Source organism: Gamsiella multidivaricata (assembly GCF_025024155.1).
Source record: "Gamsiella multidivaricata strain RSA 2152 chromosome Unknown BC939scaffold_3, whole genome shotgun sequence".
Taxonomy (NCBI): domain Eukaryota; kingdom Fungi; phylum Mortierellomycota; class Mortierellomycetes; order Mortierellales; family Mortierellaceae; genus Gamsiella; species Gamsiella multidivaricata.
Window position 1 is genome coordinate 427,001 of NW_026251711.1, and position 22,373 is coordinate 449,373.

The 22,373-nt window shown below is 48.8% G+C and overlaps 7 protein-coding genes across 7 annotated transcripts; 4 read left to right on the top strand and 3 right to left on the bottom strand.

The window, feature by feature from the left end:
• Positions 1-5,604: 5,604 nt before the first annotated feature.
• Positions 5,605-6,529, top strand: BC939DRAFT_436303 (uncharacterized protein; the record flags this gene model as incomplete). Its single annotated transcript, XM_051553574.1, has 2 exons — positions 5,605-5,751; positions 5,788-6,529. Coding segments are annotated over 2 exons (823 nt in total), but the record flags the coding sequence as incomplete, so codon positions are not given.
• Positions 6,530-7,883: 1,354 nt separating this feature from the next.
• BC939DRAFT_498695 (uncharacterized protein) lies at positions 7,884-8,641 on the bottom strand (the record flags this gene model as incomplete). Its single annotated transcript, XM_051559849.1, has 2 exons — positions 7,884-8,477; positions 8,612-8,641. 2 exons carry the CDS (start codon positions 8,639-8,641, stop codon positions 7,884-7,886), a joined length of 624 nt encoding a protein of 207 aa, XP_051417206.1.
• A 56-nt stretch (positions 8,642-8,697) lies between these two features.
• On the bottom strand, positions 8,698-9,670 carry BC939DRAFT_436312 (uncharacterized protein). Its single transcript, XM_051553575.1, has one exon. It carries the CDS (start codon positions 9,449-9,451, stop codon positions 8,981-8,983), a length of 471 nt encoding a protein of 156 aa, XP_051417207.1. The 5' UTR covers positions 9,452-9,670; the 3' UTR covers positions 8,698-8,980.
• A 740-nt stretch (positions 9,671-10,410) lies between these two features.
• On the bottom strand, positions 10,411-13,239 carry BC939DRAFT_472830 (uncharacterized protein; the record flags this gene model as incomplete). Its single annotated transcript, XM_051558304.1, has 2 exons — positions 10,411-12,051; positions 12,880-13,239. 2 exons carry the CDS (start codon positions 13,237-13,239, stop codon positions 10,411-10,413), a joined length of 2,001 nt encoding a protein of 666 aa, XP_051417208.1.
• A 2,392-nt stretch (positions 13,240-15,631) lies between these two features.
• BC939DRAFT_436317 (uncharacterized protein) lies at positions 15,632-17,211 on the top strand. Its single transcript, XM_051553576.1, has 3 exons — positions 15,632-16,158; positions 16,301-16,638; positions 16,744-17,211. Exons 1-3 carry the CDS (start codon positions 15,844-15,846, stop codon positions 17,081-17,083), a joined length of 993 nt encoding a protein of 330 aa, XP_051417209.1. The 5' UTR covers positions 15,632-15,843; the 3' UTR covers positions 17,084-17,211.
• A 670-nt stretch (positions 17,212-17,881) lies between these two features.
• On the top strand, positions 17,882-19,085 carry BC939DRAFT_436320 (uncharacterized protein). Its single transcript, XM_051553577.1, has 2 exons — positions 17,882-18,343; positions 18,499-19,085. Exons 1-2 carry the CDS (start codon positions 17,997-17,999, stop codon positions 19,022-19,024), a joined length of 873 nt encoding a protein of 290 aa, XP_051417210.1. The 5' UTR covers positions 17,882-17,996; the 3' UTR covers positions 19,025-19,085.
• A 118-nt stretch (positions 19,086-19,203) lies between these two features.
• BC939DRAFT_516018 (uncharacterized protein) lies at positions 19,204-20,259 on the top strand (the record flags this gene model as incomplete). Its single annotated transcript, XM_051561155.1, has 2 exons — positions 19,204-19,294; positions 19,713-20,259. 2 exons carry the CDS (start codon positions 19,204-19,206, stop codon positions 19,976-19,978), a joined length of 357 nt encoding a protein of 118 aa, XP_051417211.1. The 3' UTR covers positions 19,979-20,259.
• Positions 20,260-22,373: the final 2,114 nt, after the last annotated feature.

The following is a 22,373-nucleotide window of genomic DNA, read 5'->3' on the forward strand; positions in this document are numbered from 1 at the left end:
TCCCCCGTCACTTCTAGCAGAGATTCCTGTGTGCATGAAAGAAGGGATTATTATCCATTGCACATGAATGGCTGTTTTGTTCTCCTGACCTTGGTCATTCTAGGATTAGCACTCTTGACCCCACTGTGGCTGTCCAGGCACATTCAGGGGTGAGGATTTGGCAGATAAACTGCTTTTGTTACCAATGAGTCGCCGCTGAGCTGTGCTTATTGAGATCGGTGCGAGAGACAGACAGAAGAACGAGAAAAGATGAGAGGGAAATCTGGGAAGAAGGGAAAGTGGGAAAGTAGAAAAAAAAAATACGAAAACACATATTCAACGTTGCAGCTTCCACCAAATGGAGCCATATTTGGAGTCAGATTACTCCCTAGCCCTTGTGTAACGTGTGTGGGCTCTCGGACGCAAAGGAGAGGAGAACAGTACTGAGAATTGTGCAATTAGCCACCACAATGTTCCTTGCTCATCCTTTCTCACTGCTTCAGCATCATTCTGACTGAGTCGTTCAGCCATAATCCAACAGATGATAGCTTTCGGCCATTACCTGCTCAGGCAGGCCCAAATACCAATTATCCGAATGAACGGTTCCTCTCGTATTAAGATCAATCACTATTGCAACAACGTTTCATCAGTAGGGCAAACCTAACCTGTCTCACGACGGTCTAAACCCAGTTCACGTTCCCTATTAGTGGGTGAACAATCCAACGCTTACTGAATTCTGCTTCAGTAGGATAGGAAGAGCCGACATCGAAGGGCCAAGAAGCAACGTCGCCATGAACGCTTGGCTGCTCTAGCATGTGTTCCTTCGGTGCTCAGAATTATTTCTTGCATAGACCTCTGCAAGTGTGCTATATTATAACAGTAGTGGAGCTCAAGGTAATTATTTAGCGCGCACAGGCTGCACCATTCTTATCTCCTGTAACCACTGTTACATTATATATTTGCAACATGACCCTCTAAATGTGTGGCATATGTCTCTACAGACATGCGATTTACCATACTGACTGGTTGATGGATCCTCAATATCTGCTTAAAGCTCGACGTTCGGTTCAATTTATCCTTTTTATCATAGATATAGTAGTAAACGTCGTCCTCTTGAGCAGCGGTTGTTGAGCTCTTATACTGATGTCGACCTTGACTGGCCATGGTCAACCAGTTGGTGCTGCTCAGTAAATGCTGGAAGGACTTATGCCATCCTTGGCAGGCGAGAATACAGCGAAGATCTTGCTTGCTCAAGAAGAGGCTGATGTGTTCCCTGGGCTCTGGGAGGTTGAATGGGCGGAGGGGCACCTTGGGATTGATCTGGCCAGAACAAGAGGGCGAAGAGGGCGCGGGAAGGAGGGTGGAGGTGAAGGAGAGACGTATGCAGAGAGTGAGCGCTTTATACACGGTGGAATCGATGGCTGGGCACGTTAAGATGAGGTTTGCCCTCCATAGGCGCCGCATGACAGTACTATTAGGCTTCCTACCGCCCTAAAAGCACTGTCTTGTCCTTATTCTTGCTTCCTCTGCTACATGCTTCTCAGCGGGAGCCTACTTTACGCTGTACTTTTCTTATATATCTTCTTCCATGATTATCTTGTTAATGACTCCCTCCTCCAAGGCAATCGCCCTCAAGGCATAAATACCAGCCATTCAAGAAGCTCTCTCGACAGAAAATAAACATCTCTTTTTTCCCAGGGTATGGCGGCTGTATCCGAGCTTGGAGGTGCTTCCCATGATGTCGATGCCTTTAACGAATCGGATTGGCAGGACAGGGATATCGGGATTGAAAAATAAACAGCTGCAGTAGAAGCTATGTGGCGGCCTGCTGTTCAGTGCCGCCAGCCTTTTGGCGCGATGGGGCGAATAGCCTCGAAGGCTATGTTCTTTGAGCACTGCAACATTTTGACGACTCGCGAGTAGAGTTCTGGGGTTTGTCGTTCTGCTTTAATGGTACGTCTATGAGCATCCTTGCTTTATTGCTCGACCTGCTATCACCGATGTCGGTGAATGCTGATAGACTCCTCACAGTCCAAATGGTCTTTCACAGCTGGTTATGGCCCATCAAGAGATATGCATAACCTGTGTACGTAGCTCCTGTCGGCCAAACGCTTTCCCCTCCTTCCCTTTCCTTTCCTTTCCTTCTGGTCAACCCACCCACACACTCTGTTATTCTTTATCAAGATGTAAGTTTCCCGTCCATTCAGCTTGTTCGAGTCCAGCAAGCCATAAATGACACCACCCAATAACCAATCTCCGCATTGCCGACCGAGGATTGGAGCAGCTCACAACGTTGGGGACGAACAAGACCCGCGCGACTGCGGTTTCGCGGCTGACTCTGCAGGGTACGAAGAGTCCAGTGTCTGGTGTAGTACCGGGGCCTGCAAAAAAAGGTGTTTAATATCTGACAGAACTACGCACTGGACTAGGGATGAGGGTATCCGTCATCACGAAGACGTTATTCCTATCGTCCGTAATCAACAGGACGCCCTAGTCCCATCGAGCAAGCTTCCCTCTTTTTCAGAGGGTGCGAGATCAAGACTTGATGTCCCATTCTCAGACGATGGTCTGAAGGATCCTGACCTGTAGGTCGTCCTTCATACCCCAGCTTTACATGACGAGCAATACTTGGCTGAGCCTATGTTCATCTTCGCTTTCTCTCTTTAACACATACTAGCATAAATAAACCCATCCTTGGGGTGGCGAACGAGCCTCGACCGGCGCAAGCATCTCAGACGTGAATGTATACCAGAGCTTGTTCTCCCGTTTATTTCTTTATTTGTTGTTACGGTTGCTGGCCACTCATTGGACGGCATATGGCCATTGCAGAAATGAAACAGTCCCGCCTATTTATAAGCCCGATCCAAGGTGCTAAGCAGGCTGCCTCGGGCTAGACGCAAGGGTGAGTGACAAGCAGGGTTACTCGCAGAGACTTGGCTGCTCATGCTCGCAAAAGCAGGTTCCCTAACCGCGTCTTTGTTCATTCGATCCGAATTAGAGCGGCCCCTCCCTCATACATCACAAGCTCCCTACTTTTTCAATGCGGATCCAATCCACACCACGCCTACTTACAACATCCTCCTGCTCGGCCAGACGCAAGCCAGGAAGAGCACCTTTGTTCAAGCGGTCAAAAAATATGCAGACCCAAAATCACCAAACTATTTTAACTATTTTAACTATTTCATGGGGGGGGCGACTGCCTTGGGGTTCTACAGGATCCTCTTATGTCTACTCGTTAGCTGCAGCCCTTCCGTCAATCCCATAGTCCCATCGTATTCCAACCTCTTATAGCTCTTCCTGATGCTGTACTCGAGTATCAAGGGCAGCCAGAGCAGTGTAGGATCAGATAGGAGGCGTGAGCAAGAACAGAGTAGACTAAAAGATGCTGCAACACAGACTGAAGAACTATAAACTACCTACGGATCGACAGTCTATTTATGCATTGGACAAATATCCTCGCAGGTACCGTTCTACAATTACCGGACGATGGTCCTGAGCTCCAGACGGAGTGTTACGTGCCCTCTCTAAGCAGCTACTATTTGCATACACTTGGATTGGCACCAATGGACTCCCATAAAAGCCCACACACCTTTTGACATTCACACTCAACATGGCCTGGGACCGGCATAGTTATCCCTGTCTTCTCGAGTGAACAAAGGGCTTTCCTAAAGGTGTGTTGGTGACAAGAGGGAGGTATCTGGGAGTGGATAAAAGGAGTGAGGTGAATGAGGGTATACTCTCGCCCACTCTAATGTATTGTAAACATCTGGCAGTCTTTGCTTCGCATTCGCATTGCCTTAATCTATGGATTACGAAGGTTTGAGCTGATGGGGAAAGTTGTTATTTTCTCTTACCGGCTTGGAGCAAAGAAAAATTCACCGAGTCCAGAACCCTGAGCATTTCTTCTTAGATTCGGCCGCTGCTGTTTCTGTTGCTGTCGTCGTAATTTCAGTATATCGGGTCAAAAAAAGCTGTCATATCATTGCTAACTCATGACATGCACCATCGGTTCGGCTTTAGAGAAGAAGATATCCATGTGCGGGGCAAACTAATACACTCCACTGGTAATCCTATAAACTGCCCTTCCCTCCCTTCAGTAACAATCACAGATGCAACGGACACGACCCACAGCGTTTCATTTGCACGGATAAAAGAGAACAGACTGTTTCAGGATGGTAAAAATAGTGGGACGGATCATATTGGCCATGGCTATTGGCAAGGCCTATTGGAAAGACAGGGTCTCGGCTGAAGATCGTATCCAGCAGGAGTGGAATCGCCTATTGTACAATAAAGCAGGGTCTTAATCTGTACCTCCACCCTGCATCGAACAGGGCTTTACACGTACCTCTACCCTGCATCCGCCAGGGCATTTATCCGTTCTACATACATCATTTCCGAGGACTGCGACCATGCACGCAGGTACTCATCAGCGAGCAAACCGCGGTCTCTCCCCATTTTGATTTATTAAGCAGTTTTTCCATTGCAGGTTCCAGTTATACAGCTATGGAGTGTACACCGTCCTGCACCGTCTACGTTCATGCCTAGACGAACCACTCGTCTATGGCAGAACCGCTCGCCGATGGCAAGAGTTGGGACCAGTCCATCTCGCTATATTTAACACATTTCTTCATGATTGTCAACATAACATATCGAACCCCTAGAGATGTTCAATAAGGGCTGCAACAACCCTTGACAGAGTTGGCTTGTTACGAGATGGGTAGAGAGACTTAGTGATGGACTAGAGTGGATTGCAAGACGCTATTAGATGGTACACCGCCGCCGCCTCGCGGAAGATGTTCACCTCTCTCGACCTGGACTTGTGCATCACGAAATGAAGGAAACAAGCGTGCGTGCGGCACCAAGGATCTTTAGGACTTGAATGCAAGGCGGTGTCGAGTCCAGGCCTAGTCGGATCCATTGGAACAACACTTCTCGCGCTGTACATCACTGGCGTCTCTCCTCTGCGAGTTTAGTCTATCCCCAGGCATATGTGCAATAATGGTGCGTTCGCTCAAGTATCTGGGGTGCTTTACTTTGTCGCTCATACGTTATAGCCCGAAATTCTAGTAGATCTAGAGAACCAGACACTTTTTCTCATAACGTGCATGCAAACCCTCTTCCACTTCCCGATCTCTCTCATTCTCGTCTGTTGCTGCTGACCATTGCGGACAGTGGTCGTCGGTGAAGCAAGGTGCGGAGATGGCATGAGCAGCTCAGAGGCGTTGTGCAGATCGAGGGAGGTGTACAAGTGAGCGTGCTATGGATGGGGACAAGAGGGGTGTGAGCGAGAAAAGTGATGGAGGAGCCGATCATCTCCTCTGTAAACGAGGATGATATGAGTAGAAAGACCCCATTGGCCGTGCATCGTTCAGGTTCAACGCGGCTGCTCTTATTTTTTAAGCTATTACTTATTTCTGACGCGATGCACATCGTAGCGCACAGCGGACAATACTTCAGGGTATCATTTTTATATTCTTCATATATTGTATATTCACCAACCACTACCTCTACGTTCTGTCTGTCATCTGTGATATTGCATTTAGGGATGAACAGGCTTGGGATGAGCAGGCTCGGGATGAGGCTTGCCGTGATGGCCTGGCTTGCCGTGATGGCCTGGCTTGCCGTGATGGCCTGGCTTGCCGTGATGACCTGGCTTGCCGTGATGACCTGGCTTGCCAGGGTGGCCAGGCTTGTGGTGAGGTGCAGGGCTCTTATGCTCCAAGTCGCGCTTTGCGTGAGGTTTGCCGGGATTAGGCTTCCCAGGATGGCCAGGCTCGCCGTGATGGCCAGGCTTGCCGTGATGGCCAGGCTTGCCGTGATGGCCAGGCTTGCCGTGATGGCCAGGCTTGCCGTGATGACCTGGCTTGCCAGGGTGACCAGGCTTGTGGTGAGGAGCAGGCCTCTTTTGCTCCAAGTCGCGCTTTGCGTGAGGTTTACCGGGATGGGGCTTTCCAGGATGGCCAGGCTCGCCGTGATGACCTGGCTTGCCGTGATGGCCAGGCTCGCCATGATGACCTGGCTTGCCAGGGTGGCCAGGCTCGCCGTGCTGGCCAGGCTTGTGGTGAGGAGCAGGGCTCTTATGCTCCAAGTCGCGCTTTGCGTGAGGTTTACCGGGATGGGGCTTTCCAGGATGGCCAGGCTCGCCGTGATGGCCAGGCTCGCTGTGATGACCTGGCTTGCCGTGATGGCCAGGCTTGCCAGGGTGAGGGTGGGGGTGGTGTCCAGGAATAGGGCGGATGGGGGCGGGAACAGCGCGTTCCTCAAGTGCAGAAGCAGCGACCTGAACCGTAGGGTCTGCAAAAGTTGCCTGGAACAGGGTCATGCTCACCAAGAGCGAAAGGATCACGGAAGAAGAGATGAACTTCATGGTTGTAGTGGTGGTGGTGGTGGTAAAAATGGATGTTGTAGACGCTATGTGGAGGAAAGGGACTGGGCGAGTAGATCAGGTAAGGAGATAGTGAAGAATGAAAAGGGAAGGAGGTGAATGCAACGCTTTTTATACAAAGTGTTGCGATGGCACGGCTGCTTTCTCCTTTCATAGGTATATTGATACCAAGGCGTATCCTAGCTCTCGGTACTCAATTTGAGAGTAAAAAGATGCCATTGGGAAGATACTGCTGTGGCATGTGGCCAGATATGGCCCCTTTTGTGGTCCAGAACCCTCTTCTGTATGACCTTTCTCATCGCGGTGGTCTATTGAGTGCGGACTAGACCAAAACAGGCATTCAGAGTCAAGTGGACACCGACCGCGCGTGCGCCCGAGTAATGCACAGGGCTCTGCTCCACAAAAAACTAAAAAGTAATAGCTAATGAATCCTTAACCCTTTTTGCTGCGATTTTTTCTTAAATGTCTTCTCGCAATCGATGAACTCTGAGAGCCCTGCTGCTTTTCTTTGGTAAATTGCATTTCTGGCACTGCTCTCAGCCGCTGTTGCTGCGAATTTTTAAATATAGTGTCTTATTATAGGCAACGCACAACATGCATGTTCAGCCCCGGAATTTTGTCGAGCCATGGGGATTCAGGAACAACCATCGGGCGCAACAGACAGCACCACACCGTTTCGCTCGTGCGGGTAAAAAGAAAGTCAACTTTTATTTCATAAGAATAAAAATAGAAGGACGGATTGCCTTGCCCACGACGCGACAAAGGCAGGATCTCGGCCAATCATTGGGTCCAACAAGAGTTATAAATCATACAGTGAAACAGAGGTCTACCTACACATTTACCCTGCATCAACCAGGGCATTTACCCATCCCATACCACGCTCGAGGGCTGTGGTCATTTCGGTAAGGTACTTATCAATATGTAGGCTGTAGTCTCCTCCTATTTATCTTATTATGCACCACCACACTCATTTATGGCGAAAGCTGCACAACTATCTTTAACTTAGTTCTTGGAACCCTGGCGATGGTTCAACAAGGGCAACGACAGCCCTCGATAGGGTCAGCCTATGCCAGTTGGTCGAGCGCGACGAACTATAAGGCGTTATGAGACGGTACACCATCATCAATCCTTAGGGGACGTTCACTTCTATTGACCTTGTCCTGTGCGCCAAGAAGAGAAAAAGTCGGTGTATGTGGCGTCAAGGATCTTCAGGCTACAAAGAGCGGCCGACTGGTACATGCGTGTGAAGCGTAGATCATGTTTAACTCTGTTCCGCGCACACAATGGAGGGCGTATGTTACACGAAGCGCGCGGTTCATGGGGAATCAATCGTTTCTTGCGCTGTGCATTCCTTAGCATCTTTGCCTCCGTGAGCTTAGACTGGTCACAGATGCACAACAACGGCTGCTTTATTTCGTTACATGTTTTGTGAGCTGAAATACCGGCAGACCAAGGGAAACCAGACACGCTTGCAGACGCCCTAGGGACGCGTAACCTAGCAACTCCTCGATAGCGCCCTTCACTGCTGTCCCTGTCCCTCCAGCATCAGCGGTACGACCTCCCTCTCAAACCTCGCATACTCAATCCCCGTCGCCGGATTTGTATACGTCCCCCTCTCCTCCAACCCCATCACCTGTTCCTCTCCCTCTCCCTCCACCTTCACTCCCCCTCTACACTTCTCCCTGTAGAACTTCCTCAATCCCGGGTTATTACCTCTACAGTCCAGCCTTAAAAACCTCTTCCCCTTTTTCGACACCATCTCCTCTGCAAACGCCAGGATCTTTGGCACGATCCCCAGTCCTTGAAATGACTGCTCCACCACCAATCTGTGCACATAAATCGCGTCCTTCCAACCATCGGGACCCAGAAGTGGAGACCAGAGCATGTTATCAAAGGGATCTTCGTAGTTCAATGCAAAGATCGCAGCGATGGTGGAGGTGGGAGTGTGCTCAACGACGTAGGAGTTTTGGGAGGCGATGGCCGTGGAGATGTGAAGTTGGGCGTCAGGTTTCCGGAAGGTGCCCGGGTTCCATTGGGCGAGGTTCTGGGACTCCATCCATTCTGCGGCCCGCTCGAGGATGTTGGTGTATTCTTCGAGTTCTTCGGGTTTCGTCTGTCAGCAACAAAAAATGTGAGAGATAAAAACAATGAAGTGTTGATTTAAACAGCACTGTTTTTTCGTGCGTGTTTTGCGTATATGTGTATGCATGTATACATGTATTTGCAAAGCAAAACTCGGGCGCTTACGTTGCGAATCAGAAACTCTTGTTGACGCATGGTGGAATCGAGGGGAGGTTTTTTTTTTTGTGATTGCTGATGATGATGCTTGATCAGATCTGCTTGGATCCCGTTGACTGGTTTTATAACGTTTTGTGCGAGTTGAGCTGGACTCTGACCAGGCCGAGAGCGCAGTTGGCCCTTACGCCGCCAAAGTAGCCTCTTTGACGATAAGCGCATGAGTCATGATGAGCGAGCCCCCATGGTGTTCATGATCCTTCTTGAGCTCATGCATTCCCTCCAACAGGACCCAAAGACGCCCTCAACAATTCGGTATTACAACCCTTTATTCGATTGCATGCAATGGTATGTTGGAGTATGTTGCAATGGGCGCGCTGTTCAGCTGCGTACGACTTGGATCTCAAACCTCGCGAACTCCAATCCCAACTCTCTGTTCCGTACCGTCCCCACCTCCTGCAACCCACCCTTCTCCCTACCACGACATCTCTCTCCATAAAACCGCCTCAGCCTTGCATTGCCCGCAATGCAATCCATCCTCAAATAATGCCGACCAGCCTCCTTGACCTTCTCCTCTGCGTACTCGATAACCTTTGCAGTCAGCCCAGAACCCTGAAAGGGCTTCTGAATGACTAGGCGGTGCAGGTACAACGCATCCATCCAGTCTTCCGCAAAGTCCTTCCACAAGATCTCGTCAAATGGGTCGTTGTAGTTCAGGACGAATATCCCGGCGATCTGAGAATCGATCTCAGTGTGGGAAGACGCATCCACAGGGCGATGGTCGATCATGAAACATTGCTTTGCATCAATGGCTGTCAGGATTGCGGAACGCCCGGCGGGATTGGAAAACATGCCTGGTGGCCATTGTTTGACGTTCTGATCTTCGAGCCATTGAGCAGCTGCTTCGAGGATACTAATGAAGTTGTCGAGTTCGTCTGGTCGCGTCTATTAAGAACAAGCCGGCACAATAAATCGATGGTGTAAAAGACTAAGATCATAGAGAAAAAAAATGGGACAGATTCGAAGGCGAAATGAGAATGATTCTTACATTGCGAATGGCAAAGTCGTCGAGATTCATGGGCTGATTCAGTTGCTTTTGTCGGGCGAAGGTGTGAGAAGAGGCTGCAGAGTGGAGCGGTGCCTGACTTCTGAATCAGATTCTGGTTCAAAAATAATGACCTTTTGCCACCAATTTCCTTCATTTGTCAGTCAAGCGCACTTTGTATGATCGCGCCCAGACTATCACTCCTTCGCAAAACCGCTCTTCAAACAACACAAAGTCCACCTCCTCCAACTTACCCTACTTCCTCACCGCCGTGTTTTGCTTCACGCAATTCAAAATTGAACACTGCTGCCCACGTTCATCCAGATATCTGCAAGGTCTTTCCATAGAGTTTCGCATTATGGTTCATCGTAAGCCCAGGAAGAAAGTACATTGGCGATCTGAGGATAGGCCATAATTGGTGGTGTAAGTATAGGCGGCCAAGGTCTTAGCGCACGAGCTCAACTAGGGAAATGAGCTGCTAGGCCATTGCTTAATGCTTTGTTCTCCTGTTTAGCCAATGGACGCGCAGATTCGAGAATATCGATGAAGACGTCGATCACTTTAGATCGCGTCTGATTCAAAAATTGTCGAGATGGATCGCCTGCGGATGGGAAAGTCTTTTGGGGAGAGGGCGAACCATCTGAAAATCAGAAAACCTGCCAAATTGAGGTGAGTGTTGCAACGGTGTATAAATATTATTAACTTGTACTTGTTGCTATTATGGGTTTCTATTCTTAGTCTATCGCACTCAACATTGATCAACGTCTCACACATTTTTGCCCTGGTCCTCATCCGAGACATCGAACCGCGAGTACCCCTCCGAGTTCCTTTCCTTACCGACAACAACCCGTCCGCCATTCGCAATATGTACATGTTTCGAACCAGACGGAGCCGGGAACCGGTGGCTGCCGTACACGCTATCCTTATCCTCTCCCTCCTGGGCATCTAGATAACTCTCCCTAGTCGCACTCTCCAGCTCTTTGGGTGTGGGAGAGGACTCGTTATGTGTCAGGTGTCCAAACTCGTTAAACTTGTACGGGTCCGGGTACTCAGAGGAATCTGAACGAAGCAGCTGCTGCTGACTTGTGTACCCATGCGCCGACTTCGGGCCCGGGATTGCGCCGCCAAATGACGGCGTCTTGTACCCACCAGGACTGGATGGGTCCGGGATCGTGAAGCCCTTGGAGGCATGGTTCGAAAGGTGCTTGTTGAAGTGCAGACTGGGCTTCGAACCCTCGCCGAGACTGCTGTCTTGAGCGTGGCGGCTGCTCACACCGTTGGTGCTGCTGTTCTGGTTACTCAGGCTGTCCATAGGATAGTGCGTATGGTTCTTGGACGGGTTCTTGCCATTCGTCGACGAGCCCTTAGAATCGACCGTTGATCCACTTGGCTGACGAATCGAGAGCGTCCGGAAGCAGGCCGCATAGAAGAACAGAAACGAGAACCGGAAGATGAACAGCTCTGTCATGTATGCGGACCGGCTCTTCATATTCAAGCCCATGAGGGACACGATTCTCGAGAGCAGCATCAGAACAAAGAATGAGATCATCGCCAAGTTCAGCACCGTGATCCTGACCAGCGCCGTGCGCGTCGTCTGCGATACCGCAATGCCTCGGAGGGACTTGAAGAACGTCGTCGCATAGTAGAAAATCAAAACCGCCTGGATCAGGATCACAAGTGGAGTCGCGTACATAAACCCGCGCTCCCCAATGACGCGGATGATAGGCAGCGACGGAATCAACCAACCGATACCATCCAGGAAGGACGAAATTGTGGGGACAAAGATAGTGACGTAGGAAAAGTACGCAAAGAGCTTATTGGTCTTCTTGCGCTTGATGCGATAGACCAGCATGCCCCACATCGTCATCTGGAGTCCCAACGATATGAACGGGAACAGCAGCGAGACGTAGTACACGGCATTGCGCCAGGGGACCTGGACCTTGTAGGGTGCGAACGCAATTGACAAGGGCAAGTAGATGCATCCGGGAATCAAGACCATGTATCGACGAATGTGCTGGTTATCTTGCCTGGCCTTGTAAATGAACGCGAGCACCCAGAGACCATAGACAAAGATGATTCCGGCCATGATATCGAGTCCCCGAATTACAACTTTGAACCCAATTGAGTCCCACATGCGGTTCCATGGTCCAGGATCTTGCGCGACCGTGGCCAGAAGCGCGTGGTTATTGGTTGCAAGCGTGGATGCGAGCGAGAGCACGTTGTCCGAGCCAATGAATGAGATATTGAGAAGGGTATCCTTGTTCCAGTGTTTGGCGTTAGCCAACTGGATGAAGGGAGAACCAAAGTCCTCGGTGCTCTGTGCATTACCGTCCATGACGAGGGCGCCGACCTCCGGCAGGGCCAGGGACTGCAGCTGACCGTTAAGAGATTCCAGATGGGCAAAGATCTAATCGACGAGGGGAATGACAAACGGTGATGATGTCAGAGACAATAGACATAGTATCATAATGAGCTGGTATTTCTACAATCCGCTGTCAGGGAATGCACATGGCGATGCTACTATTGAACCCATGTTATTTAACTGCGGTGGAGAGGAGGATGTGACCAAGTTCCCACATCAATGTATCTTTACGATCACCTCGGAGACCCAATCCTAGAAAATAAAACCCCGATCTCTTGAATCTTATAATTACGCGCCATCGCTCTCCTGGGCATCCCCCCCGCTGTTTCACGCACACATAGTTCTATCAGCGGGCACCATCTCTCCCGCATCACCTCGTTTTTTTTTTTTGCTCATGTTTACCATGAAGGGCAGAACAAGTTCTCGCGGCTCACACACAAAGAAAAGGAGTGGAGGATGAAAAGCGCTTGAACTTTAAAAATACAGAGAGCACCAAAATAGGCATCGACTCTAGACTTTCACTACAGGTCTACTACGGACTTGCGCTGACGAGATTTTTGTGCAACGGGTGACAGGATTACATATCATGCCCCGTTTTCTTAATATGAGCCACGCCAAATGCATGTAGGATAGGCATAGATGAAAGAACCTTGGTGCCGTTTGCCTCTGTCCATTTTATGCCCGACAGACAAAACGTGGGTGAAATGAAAACAACGATCGTGTTACCATGCAGGAGGTAGGATGGCACGTGGTAGGAAGGGAAGAGGAAGGAGGTAGGACACGGGAATGGAAATGCATGTTGACTCTTACTATGTAAAAGTGAAATAGGAATACGGGTTGGAGAGTGGGAGGATGCAAAAAAAAAAAACTTACATCGTCAAAGGTAGCGCAGTCGTCAAGCCAGTCGTATCGGAGCACGATGATGGAGTCGACAATAGGGTTCCTGGGATCAACGGCATTCAAGATGGCCTGTCCTGCAGGCGCCGCAGCTGGGTCCACACGCACGGTGCAGTCAGATTGAACCTGGCCCATAAGCAGAACACCCGAGAGCGAGTACACTTCGGCCTTGCCCTGGAAGGGGTCCCAGGTGCGGTAGTTGACGGTCGTTGTGGCGTCGATTCTGACGGCCAATGCTGCATCTGCTGTCGGGATAGTGATACAGAAAAGAGCGAGGATTGCCAGCAGAATAAAGCAGGGGCCAACTAATATGGATCGCGATCGTCGTGTGGCCATTGCACTAGACGTTAACGTTGGTTTTGCTGTTGACGAAGAGAATGGTGATGATATTACTGACGAAAAAGGTTGGTGCAAGGGGCGTATGGCTGGCTGACTAGTACTGCCTACGAGCGCGCGTATTGTTTGTTGTATGCCCCCTAGACAAATGACCATGAATCCTGTTTCCTGCGTTATGGTGCGACTGGCGAATGGTGTGTGGGTCCCACGCTGTAAATTCCAATAAGACACCCAATCGTATTCTTTTGGCTTATAGGAGGGCAGAGGTCTGACAGATGAAGAAGAGAGAATGTCGAGAGCTTAGGGGAATGCGGGTCGTAAGATATGTGGGCGAGGTGTAAGGTGGAGACGAAAGAGGAGGATGGGTATCAGCAAGGAGCGAAAAGCTTGCGGAGGGAGGGCAATGGGAGGACAAGGAGCAACAATTGGGTGTCGTGTTGTGTTGTGTTGTGTTGACAAATAAATTAAAGGTAGTCTATGCAATAGTATATGAAAAGATGCAAGATGTAGTACAAAAAAGTTTGGGCGGGGGACTTCAACGGAAGAATGGAGACGAATGAGATCTTGAGATGGAATGGGGAATGAGGACCAAGATGAGGGAATGAAGATGGACATGCAGAAAAATAGGAGAAGAGGGGAAGAGCGTGAAGAAGACGGAAGGGAAGGGTGCTGTTAAAGACAGCTCACCAATGGGTTTCGATCAGAGAAGAGCATTACCGCTTGTGGCCAAGAGAAGAAGGCAGAGATGAATTGGATAATTCAGTCCGCTCCTCGGGTATTGTAAGGTTTAATCAACGAACAAGTTAGCAGTGCGGGAGGTCAACAAACAACAACTAAAGGCACGAAACAGCGTGAAAAAAGTGGGTGTAGAATAGGAGTCTCCCATTCGACATCGACAATAGGAGCAGGCACCCTAAGAGACCGTTGGAACAGCGGACTCGTGGAAGGACACCAAGGTTTTTAATATTCAACGAAGAAGCACCTCCAAATGAGCAATTGGTGAAAGTCATCATGTTACACACGTACAAACCTGAAATGTGTGGGATAGAAGGGGTGCCAGCTCATATTCTCAGCTATTGCCGTATAGAACCATCACCCAGCGCCATGCCCGGCTCCTCTGTCCTTATGCAACCAATGCTACTTTTAGTTTGCAACTGAAGCTCGGCACAACATCAGAACAAAAAAAAAAAAAAGCACATGGTTTAAAGGCGTGCAAACAACAATACAAACAACATCTGCCGACATCCTCACGGAAGGGTCCTTACATACCATTTACTCAGTCACCCAGCTCCTACGCTCTCACCTCTACCCCCTTGATAAAAAACTCACCATGTCCCTGTCCTACGGCTGATTACTTCTCCATGAGATTTGGATGTGTTTTTGTCCGTTGTGCAATGCATGTTGCTTATGAAAATGGGTATCCTCTTCCATTTTTTTTTTTTAATTTTGGGTATCTTAGTGCAGCATTTGCAAGTAAAGAATGGCAGCGAATAAGAGACAAAAAAGGAACTATCTGCTGGGACCATGAAACCTAAGCTTACTCAGACTAGCCCGTCGGGTTATTGGGAAATGATGAAAAATGAAACTGATAATGAAAGTGAAAGTGGGAATTGGTACCATCCGTCTTTCATTTCAAGCAGCGTCCAAATGCAAGGTTCGTACATGAATAGGGACGAGGGCAATAATGGGTCACTTATTGTACTATACATGCATGCAAGGTAACACAACTGTATCCGTCGACATCGTTGATCAAGAATCAAAGGGACGAGACGTATGAAACTACACTTTCATACTCTGCCGATGGTATACTCATCTCCCATCTTGTACGATTTAAAATTCATGTAGTCTGACTATATATCACTTCCGTACCTTTGCGATCGTAGCTTTCATGAAGAGAGTTCTTCTACCAGGCTCAGTGCTCATTTTTATGGCGCCGAGATTGATAATTGTTGTATAAACCTGTCGGTGAACACCGTAATACGAGCTATTCACTGGAAATGTTTTTCGTCCATGATCACCGCTCTGCCATCGTGCATCTAGACGCTTCTTATGGTAGTTACTCCACTGGAAAGCAGGAGAGATCCTTGTTCGCAGCAAGTACTTAAGAGCATACAAACATGAACACGAGCATCACTTTTTGCCCGTACAGTTTATCGCCAGTGGAATTCTTCGACAGAGATGCACGCCACGGCGTGATCCGTCGTATGGAGGAGGAAATAAAGCCCACATTTTAACCTTCGATCCATAAAACATCTTGTCCGGAATTGGGTTACAACTTTATTCGAGAGCATTGACAGCGAAATGTTACCTTGATAGAACAGTACTCCCGCCGGCTTGCACGTCTACCTTGTGGCTGGCATGTTCATTCCTCCTTGTTTCCTCACTCCCCACTTGGGGCCTTTGAGCGTCCGACTTCTGTCTTTCCTTTCTTTTATTCTCTTTCTACCCTCCCACAGTGCCCACCTGGCTCCCGCAAACATACCGAAGATCATTCAGCACCACTGCACTATACATACACACACTACCTAGAGGGCTCACTTCACACGCTCCCTGTCTGCGGTTATCCGTCCGCCTTATATACTTCTCTCACCACTCCATCCACAAATGGCATCCCAAACAGCACATCCGTCATCCACAGACGCAGCAGCAGCAGCAACAAACGCAACTACACTTACAGTGCCAGTGCCAACGTCTGGCATTAGGAAGTTTCTCCGCTACGACAGCCTTGATCTCTCACGAGTGGTATCATCCAACGTTGTCACTGCAAATGCCCTACTGTACATCCGCTTCATTGTTGCGTTGCACCTCTCGGCTGTCTTCATCGCGACACTCTATGTTTCTGCAAGAGATAATGTCTTTTACATGGTGCCGACCACGTTCACCAACCTGAGCAATATTGGCCTTACAGCATATTATTTGGTAAGAAAGACAATGGTGATAGTGTCGCTTACATCCCAGCAGCGAACACGAGAGAGGAAACTGACCGTTCGTCTTCAATCCCTGACTCATCCGTCCGCCCACTTATCCCCTTCCTCTGTCTTAATCGATTCGCCTTGAATAGACAGCAACATACCACTCTTACAACTTTATTCGCCACAAGGACCTGCGGTCTCTGACCTCTCAGCACTGGTTCCTGAGCTCGGCACTGTTCCTGCTCTACGCCTCTGTAGTTGTCTACCACATTGTTGTCCCTGCCATTTATTGGGGCATGCTCTTTGATCCCAACAACACTATGGATACGCTCAACAAGTACGTAGATTTTTCCCATCACGGCGCCGACCTTGCCTGCATCCTGATAGAGATGATCTTCAATCGCATGGACCTACCCTGGGTCTACATGCTCGGCCCACTCAGCATGATTATCCTGTACATGTTTTTAGCATGGGTGTACTTTGCCGCGTAAGTTCCTCTATCCCTTTATTTCATTTCCCTACTTTGATGCTTTCGGGCCATCTCCTAACGTCCTATACATGACCGCTTTCCCCCCCCCCTCTTTATATACAGTCGTGGCGAATGGCTCTATGGATTCCTGGACTGGTCCAAAGGCCCTGTGGCTGCCGGATGGTATATTGGTCTTCTCTGCATCTTCGCTCTACTTTTTGTGCTCCAAAAATACATCCATCAAGGTCGTGACAGCGCACTGAAGCGTAGAAGAGCTACGGTTGCTGCTCAGGATGGCACAGGTGTGTTGGAGAACAAGCAGTATTGTAGCAGAGACGAAGAGATACAGCAGACCAAGCACCAGCAGGAGTTAGCACAGAGACCTTTGAATGATCTGAAAGAGGAGGTGTCAGAGTCGCTGGAGATGCCAGAACAGAAGCAGGAGCTTGAGCAGGGACCATAATGGAGTGCAGTACACACATATTTTCCATATTCATAATAGATTATCGTACACATAGGCATGTAAGCAAGCAATTTTAATATATCAAGAGTCCGTAACATGTGCTTGCACGGATGAGGACCATCATACACACACGTACAACAACTCATTGTCATCGAGCGAGGGCTATGTGGGTTTTAATGAGGACACAGAAGTGCAACTGAACATTACCCACAGGTGGCTAACGTCTGTGATCTGCAGTACTTCTTTTGCGGTTTACAAAAAAGTTATTCCATTACACCGAAAATCGTGTTCTACATTAATGGGCATGGCACTAAGGCTCTCCTCTCATGAAGGTGCTAGTCCAGAAATACAAGTTGGGTGAGCAATTGTCGATGGTAGACTAGGATGTTCTGGATGCGTTTCTTGTAGTCTATCATAGTGTGATTATGGTATATCAGAACTTGCCCTTCAAGGCCACTCGACCAGCTGCAGCTAGAGCTCCAAACGTTTTAGGGCAACGGCCCTTGGCGAAGTATGATCAATCGTAGCCCATTTTGAACATTGATTCAACCGTAGCAGAGAATGATCATATCAGGAACCACAACCCTAAATACCGCAGGTTACATGGCGTTTCTCATTTGGATAAAAATAACTAGTTCTGAATGGGGCGGAGGGTGGGTCACTGGGTAGGAGGGCCAAATGTTCCCTCCGCTCCTGTCACTATGTTATGTGCAATATACGAGGACTTTCGGCCGCTGCTCAGAAAACCGTATTTCTCGCTTCTTTTAATTAGTATTATGCCAGAGTTTCCGAGGGTTCATCCTTCTTTCTTTTCTCCATCCCCCTGCTCACCTAAATAAACCCCATCTTGTCTTCTCCTCTTTTTTTCCACTCTTACTCTCCTTCCATCCTACCATCCTACCCACTCCTTACCATGAAGTTCCTGAACACAATCGCCCTCATCGCCCTCGGCGCTATTGCAATCTCCTCTACCGCAGAGGCAGCTATCTCGGCCGGCTGCAACACTTACCTCACCAACTTGGCCCAGCCCTCGAACCCTCTGTCCAACTGCCGTGTCTACACCGCCCTTGGCTTCCCTAATTTGACCCATACCGCCGACCACGACACTGTCAAGCTCGAGAAGGCGTTGACGACATATTGCGCGACCCCTGCCTGCACATCAGAGCAGTATGCGGGTGTGTACAAGGATCTCCAGGCCAACTGTGCGGCCGATATGGTCGCAGAGAACCAACCAACCCTTGGTGCGACTATGTATATGTGGTAAGTTTCTTGCTGCGGGGGGGGTTTTTTTTGTGGGCTGAAATGGCTCTTGACTGCTGCCGTAATAAACTCTGGTGTTGTACCGAGGAAAGTGGAGAAGATTGTATGCAGGCAAGGCAATTAATTTAAATTTATCCTCTCAATTTAAACCAAAGGTATCTTTCTCCCGCACAGCGACAGGCGGTCTGTCTTCAGAACCCCACCAAGAACACGACCTGCGTGATCGACTCGATCAACGAGATGATCGCCCGTGCCCAGTTCCCTAACGATAACAAGAATGAGGATGACCTCTACGGATACCTCCAATACGTGACCCCAATGCTCTCGGCCAAGAGCACCAACGAGACCGGATTCTGCACGGCCTGCAACCAGGAGGTCGCAAACATTTTCTCAAATTACTACACAAAGACACCCTCGCCCTTCAATCTGAACTTTGCACAGCAGTTGAGCAGCAAGACCTTGAATGATGATCTGCAGTACCAGTACAAGACCAGCTGCAAGGTCACCCTCGGCACTGATCAGTCGGCCTTCAAGCCCACGAATGTGACCACTCCTTCTGCTGGCAGCAAGGATGGAAAGGATACCAAGGACGGAAAGGACAGTGCGGCCGTGAATGTTGGCTTCTCGTTGGCGGGCGTTGCTGCTGCGGCCATTGCCGTTGCCGGAGCATTGGCGCTTTAGATATTCATCATGTAGACGGACACTGGGCTTGTCCAAAAATAAAAAATGCAGTTACGCCCATTGCATCACGTGCAGACATGACGTCCATCTTCGCAAGAAAACCTCTCTCATTACAGCCCATCCTTACCTATCTTCTCTGACTTTCACACTTCACAGCCCTTACTTGTACTTCACTGACTATGCGCTCCATTACCCTCACATTCGCATTCGCCTTGGCATTCACATTCGTGGCCTCGGCTGCACCGGCACCAGCACCGATTCCTCAGGAGAGTAAGTCGGATACGCCTTCCCTCTCCCCCTCTCCCCCCTCCACAGCAGCGCAATCGCCAGGACCGCCCAGCATTTTTTTTTGTCTGCCGTCTAATTTTAATCACCCCTCACCACCTCATACTTTTTTTTTTTTTAACCCACGGGAGTCTGGTTCAGCATGAATACAAGCAATCATTACAACTACCTGACCTTCTTCGACTATCCCTGTGCTAGTCATATGGCGCACGCACACTCCAATTTGCTCTCAAAAATGTGTCTTGGGAAGAAGTGCACTGTTTTACTACAACTTGAGCGTATGCTCAAACCTTTTTTTTCTTCTTTTCGGATATCCTAAAAGTGAAAAAACGAAAAACACGCCAGCTGACTAAATCATTGCTGTCCTCGCTAATGGTTTTACATCTTCATGTTACGTACGTAGCACTAGAACAGACAAAGTGCCTGGATGAATGTCTGTCCCTGGAAGAAGATTGTCTCCTGAACTCAATCAGCATGAGCGGTTGTATTGTCAGCTACGACGAGTGCCACCGCGATTGTATACCCGAACCGGATTTGGGAAGCGACGATCGACGGGGCCAAGAATGGACGGAGGAGGGGGAAGAAAGGGACGATGAGTTTGAAGAGATTCCGGCACCGAAAGGAGGAGAGGATGATGAAGAGTTTGACGATGATCCATCGGATTACTAGACAGCGTGGTATCTCATATTTATTTTTCTCGTTATCGATGAAATAAATATGAACTTTGAGAACGCCTTGTGTGCCCCATGAAGAACGAACGTGAACGTAACGATGTAGAGCTACATTGATAGTCGAGAGGTCGATATACATGTACATGGTTCTGTTCAAGTTTGGCTACTTCAAGCGCGTAATGGAAGATTGGGACTACATCACCAAAGGGCCCCAGGTGAAGTCGTGCGTGCGTTAACATCTCCGGTCAAGGCTAAAATAAGAGACGGGAGAATCTTGAAGTGGATGAAATGAATGGAGCGAGGTTGAGGGATGAACGATAGTAACGATTCAGGAATCCGTTCAGAAAGCGCCACAGAAAATGTGCGCTGCGTAAATAGCAATAGAGATTAAAAGCTAATGCCCCGTTTATGGCTACTTTGCGAGTGTATATGCTTCCTGGCAAAGAGTGTATTTGCACCTTCCAACGAGCAATGGTCGGTGTGGTGTATTCATCATATTGTCTTGCTTATTGAAAGTGTCCCATTTCTCTGGATCTGCCATCACTTGGCGCCGATTCATTATTAAGAGCATAATGCCTCTGAGACTACCTTCGTTTTCACAGTTATCATTCCCACATACTTCGCAGTCGGAGGGGTCGATCCCGTATTGAGAAGATGTCGATACAACAAGAACGATCCATGCAGAGCACATGCGCTCGCCAATTTTTAGTCATCTTTCTCAGGTCGCCATAATTTTCTAAGGTTTGCAGGCCTATCTGAGAGGACGAATCGACAGCAGAGACGGTGCATCCTTTCGTGAACGTCAAGAACATGCAGTTATTCTTTCAATGTACGCGTTCATCCATGCCTCCGGCAGCCTGCTTACCGTGCTTTAAATAGAATGTGTATAATAGCATCAACATAAACCTGGAGATGTCTTCATCAGACACAAAACAGATAGGGAGAGACGCGTCGAGTCGGTCGGTACCCTTGTTTGATTATGGAACCGGCTGGCCGGCTGTATCAAAACCATAAGCTTATTTGTTTCAGTGTAAGTGCTGAGCGCATTTTTTTCTGTTGGAACATCATCCTGATTGGCTCCATGCCGTATACCCACAGCTCTCCAGCACTCTACAGAAGCTTCTTTATTTGAAGACTATATTGAATTGTTTAATAATAAATTGATTGTAAAGGGACTGGACTGTCCCTCATCCTGGCTTTTGTCCAGCTTGATCGTTCTCCTTTTCCTTTGAGATACAGCAGTAGCATCGCATGGAGACACACTACAAATTGTGGTTAAATATACCCTACCAATACCAGTGTTTACGCAACTCGTAACAACGTTGGCCATAATTTTAAGCGACTGTCGGACGTGATCCATCATGACTAGGCTTATTTGGTTCAGACTCACTGAATCCATTTGCTTTAGAATCAACCACATATGCACGCCAGTATATCAGTAGTGGGTGTTAGATAAGACTGAATCATATATATACCTTGACTCTTCAAGGACGATATCCTCAAAACAAGTTCAATGGTAGGTGGCCAGTGGAGATGAATAAATGAATGACTGTGCTTTGTTCCTTTTTCACTCTAGCACCCACCAAAAAGAGCACCCCCGAAAATGCGTTCAAGGTAGCGCATTAGCAGTTTAGTAAGAAGTGTAAAAAAGCACCCAAATTTCTGGCGTTCTCCTCGACTTGACCCTCAAATTTGAACGCATTTCTCAGTGAATTCATCCAAATATATTAAATGCAAAAATGTATTTGTGAGAATGAAACTACACGTTACTAGGTCTAATCGCTGCTGTTGTGTGCTCCGTCTCGTTCTCGAGTTGATTCTTCAGCTTCTCCAACCGCGCTGTCTCCTGCAGAAGCATCGACACCCGCTCCGACAGTACCTTCTCCAATAAAACCGTGGTTGGTGATGTTTGCTGCATATCTGAAGCGGTGGCCTCCGCTCCCTCGGATCTGCCTTCGCCGCGCGTTAATAACAAGTCCTGTTTCTCCTTGCGCAATTGCTCCACCTGCTCTTTCAATTCGTCTCTCTCCTGACAAAGCTTTTGTTTCTCCGACTGCAGATCCTCGACTTCGATCTTAACACGTGCCTTGCGCTGGTAGAGTTGCTCCATTTGGTCGTGGTACAAGTGAAGTTGGTCATGCATCTGCATAGGTGCGTGCCCATCGTCTTCCAGATACTCTGCGGTAGGAGAGGCGGGGGACAATGGCGGTCGGAGGCTGGATGACTCTGCCTGGGCCACTACGGTGTCGATACTCATAGAAGCCGCTGCTGCTGTATTCAGAGACGGCGACGTCGACAAAGTCACTGTGGCTGAGGAAGATGGGGACGTAGGAACGACTGTTGTCGTGGCAATCGACGGCGGTCGTCTGGGCTGATACAGATACTTGAAAATC

Coding starts and splice junctions, on each gene's coding strand:
- BC939DRAFT_436317 (XM_051553576.1), top strand. CDS start 15,844: ATGGCATCCCAAACAGCACATCCGTCATCCACAGACGCAGCAGCAGCA. Junction 16,159..16,300: donor GCCTTACAGCATATTATTTG/GTAAGAAAGACA, acceptor CGCCTTGAATAG/ACAGCAACATACCACTCTTA. Junction 16,639..16,743: donor GCATGGGTGTACTTTGCCGC/GTAAGTTCCTCT, acceptor CTTTATATACAG/TCGTGGCGAATGGCTCTATG.
- BC939DRAFT_436320 (XM_051553577.1), top strand. CDS start 17,997: ATGAAGTTCCTGAACACAATCGCCCTCATCGCCCTCGGCGCTATTGCA. Junction 18,344..18,498: donor GGTGCGACTATGTATATGTG/GTAAGTTTCTTG, acceptor TTTAAACCAAAG/GTATCTTTCTCCCGCACAGC.
- BC939DRAFT_436312 (XM_051553575.1), bottom strand. CDS start 9,451: ATGTTTTCCAATCCCGCCGGGCGTTCCGCAATCCTGACAGCCATTGAT.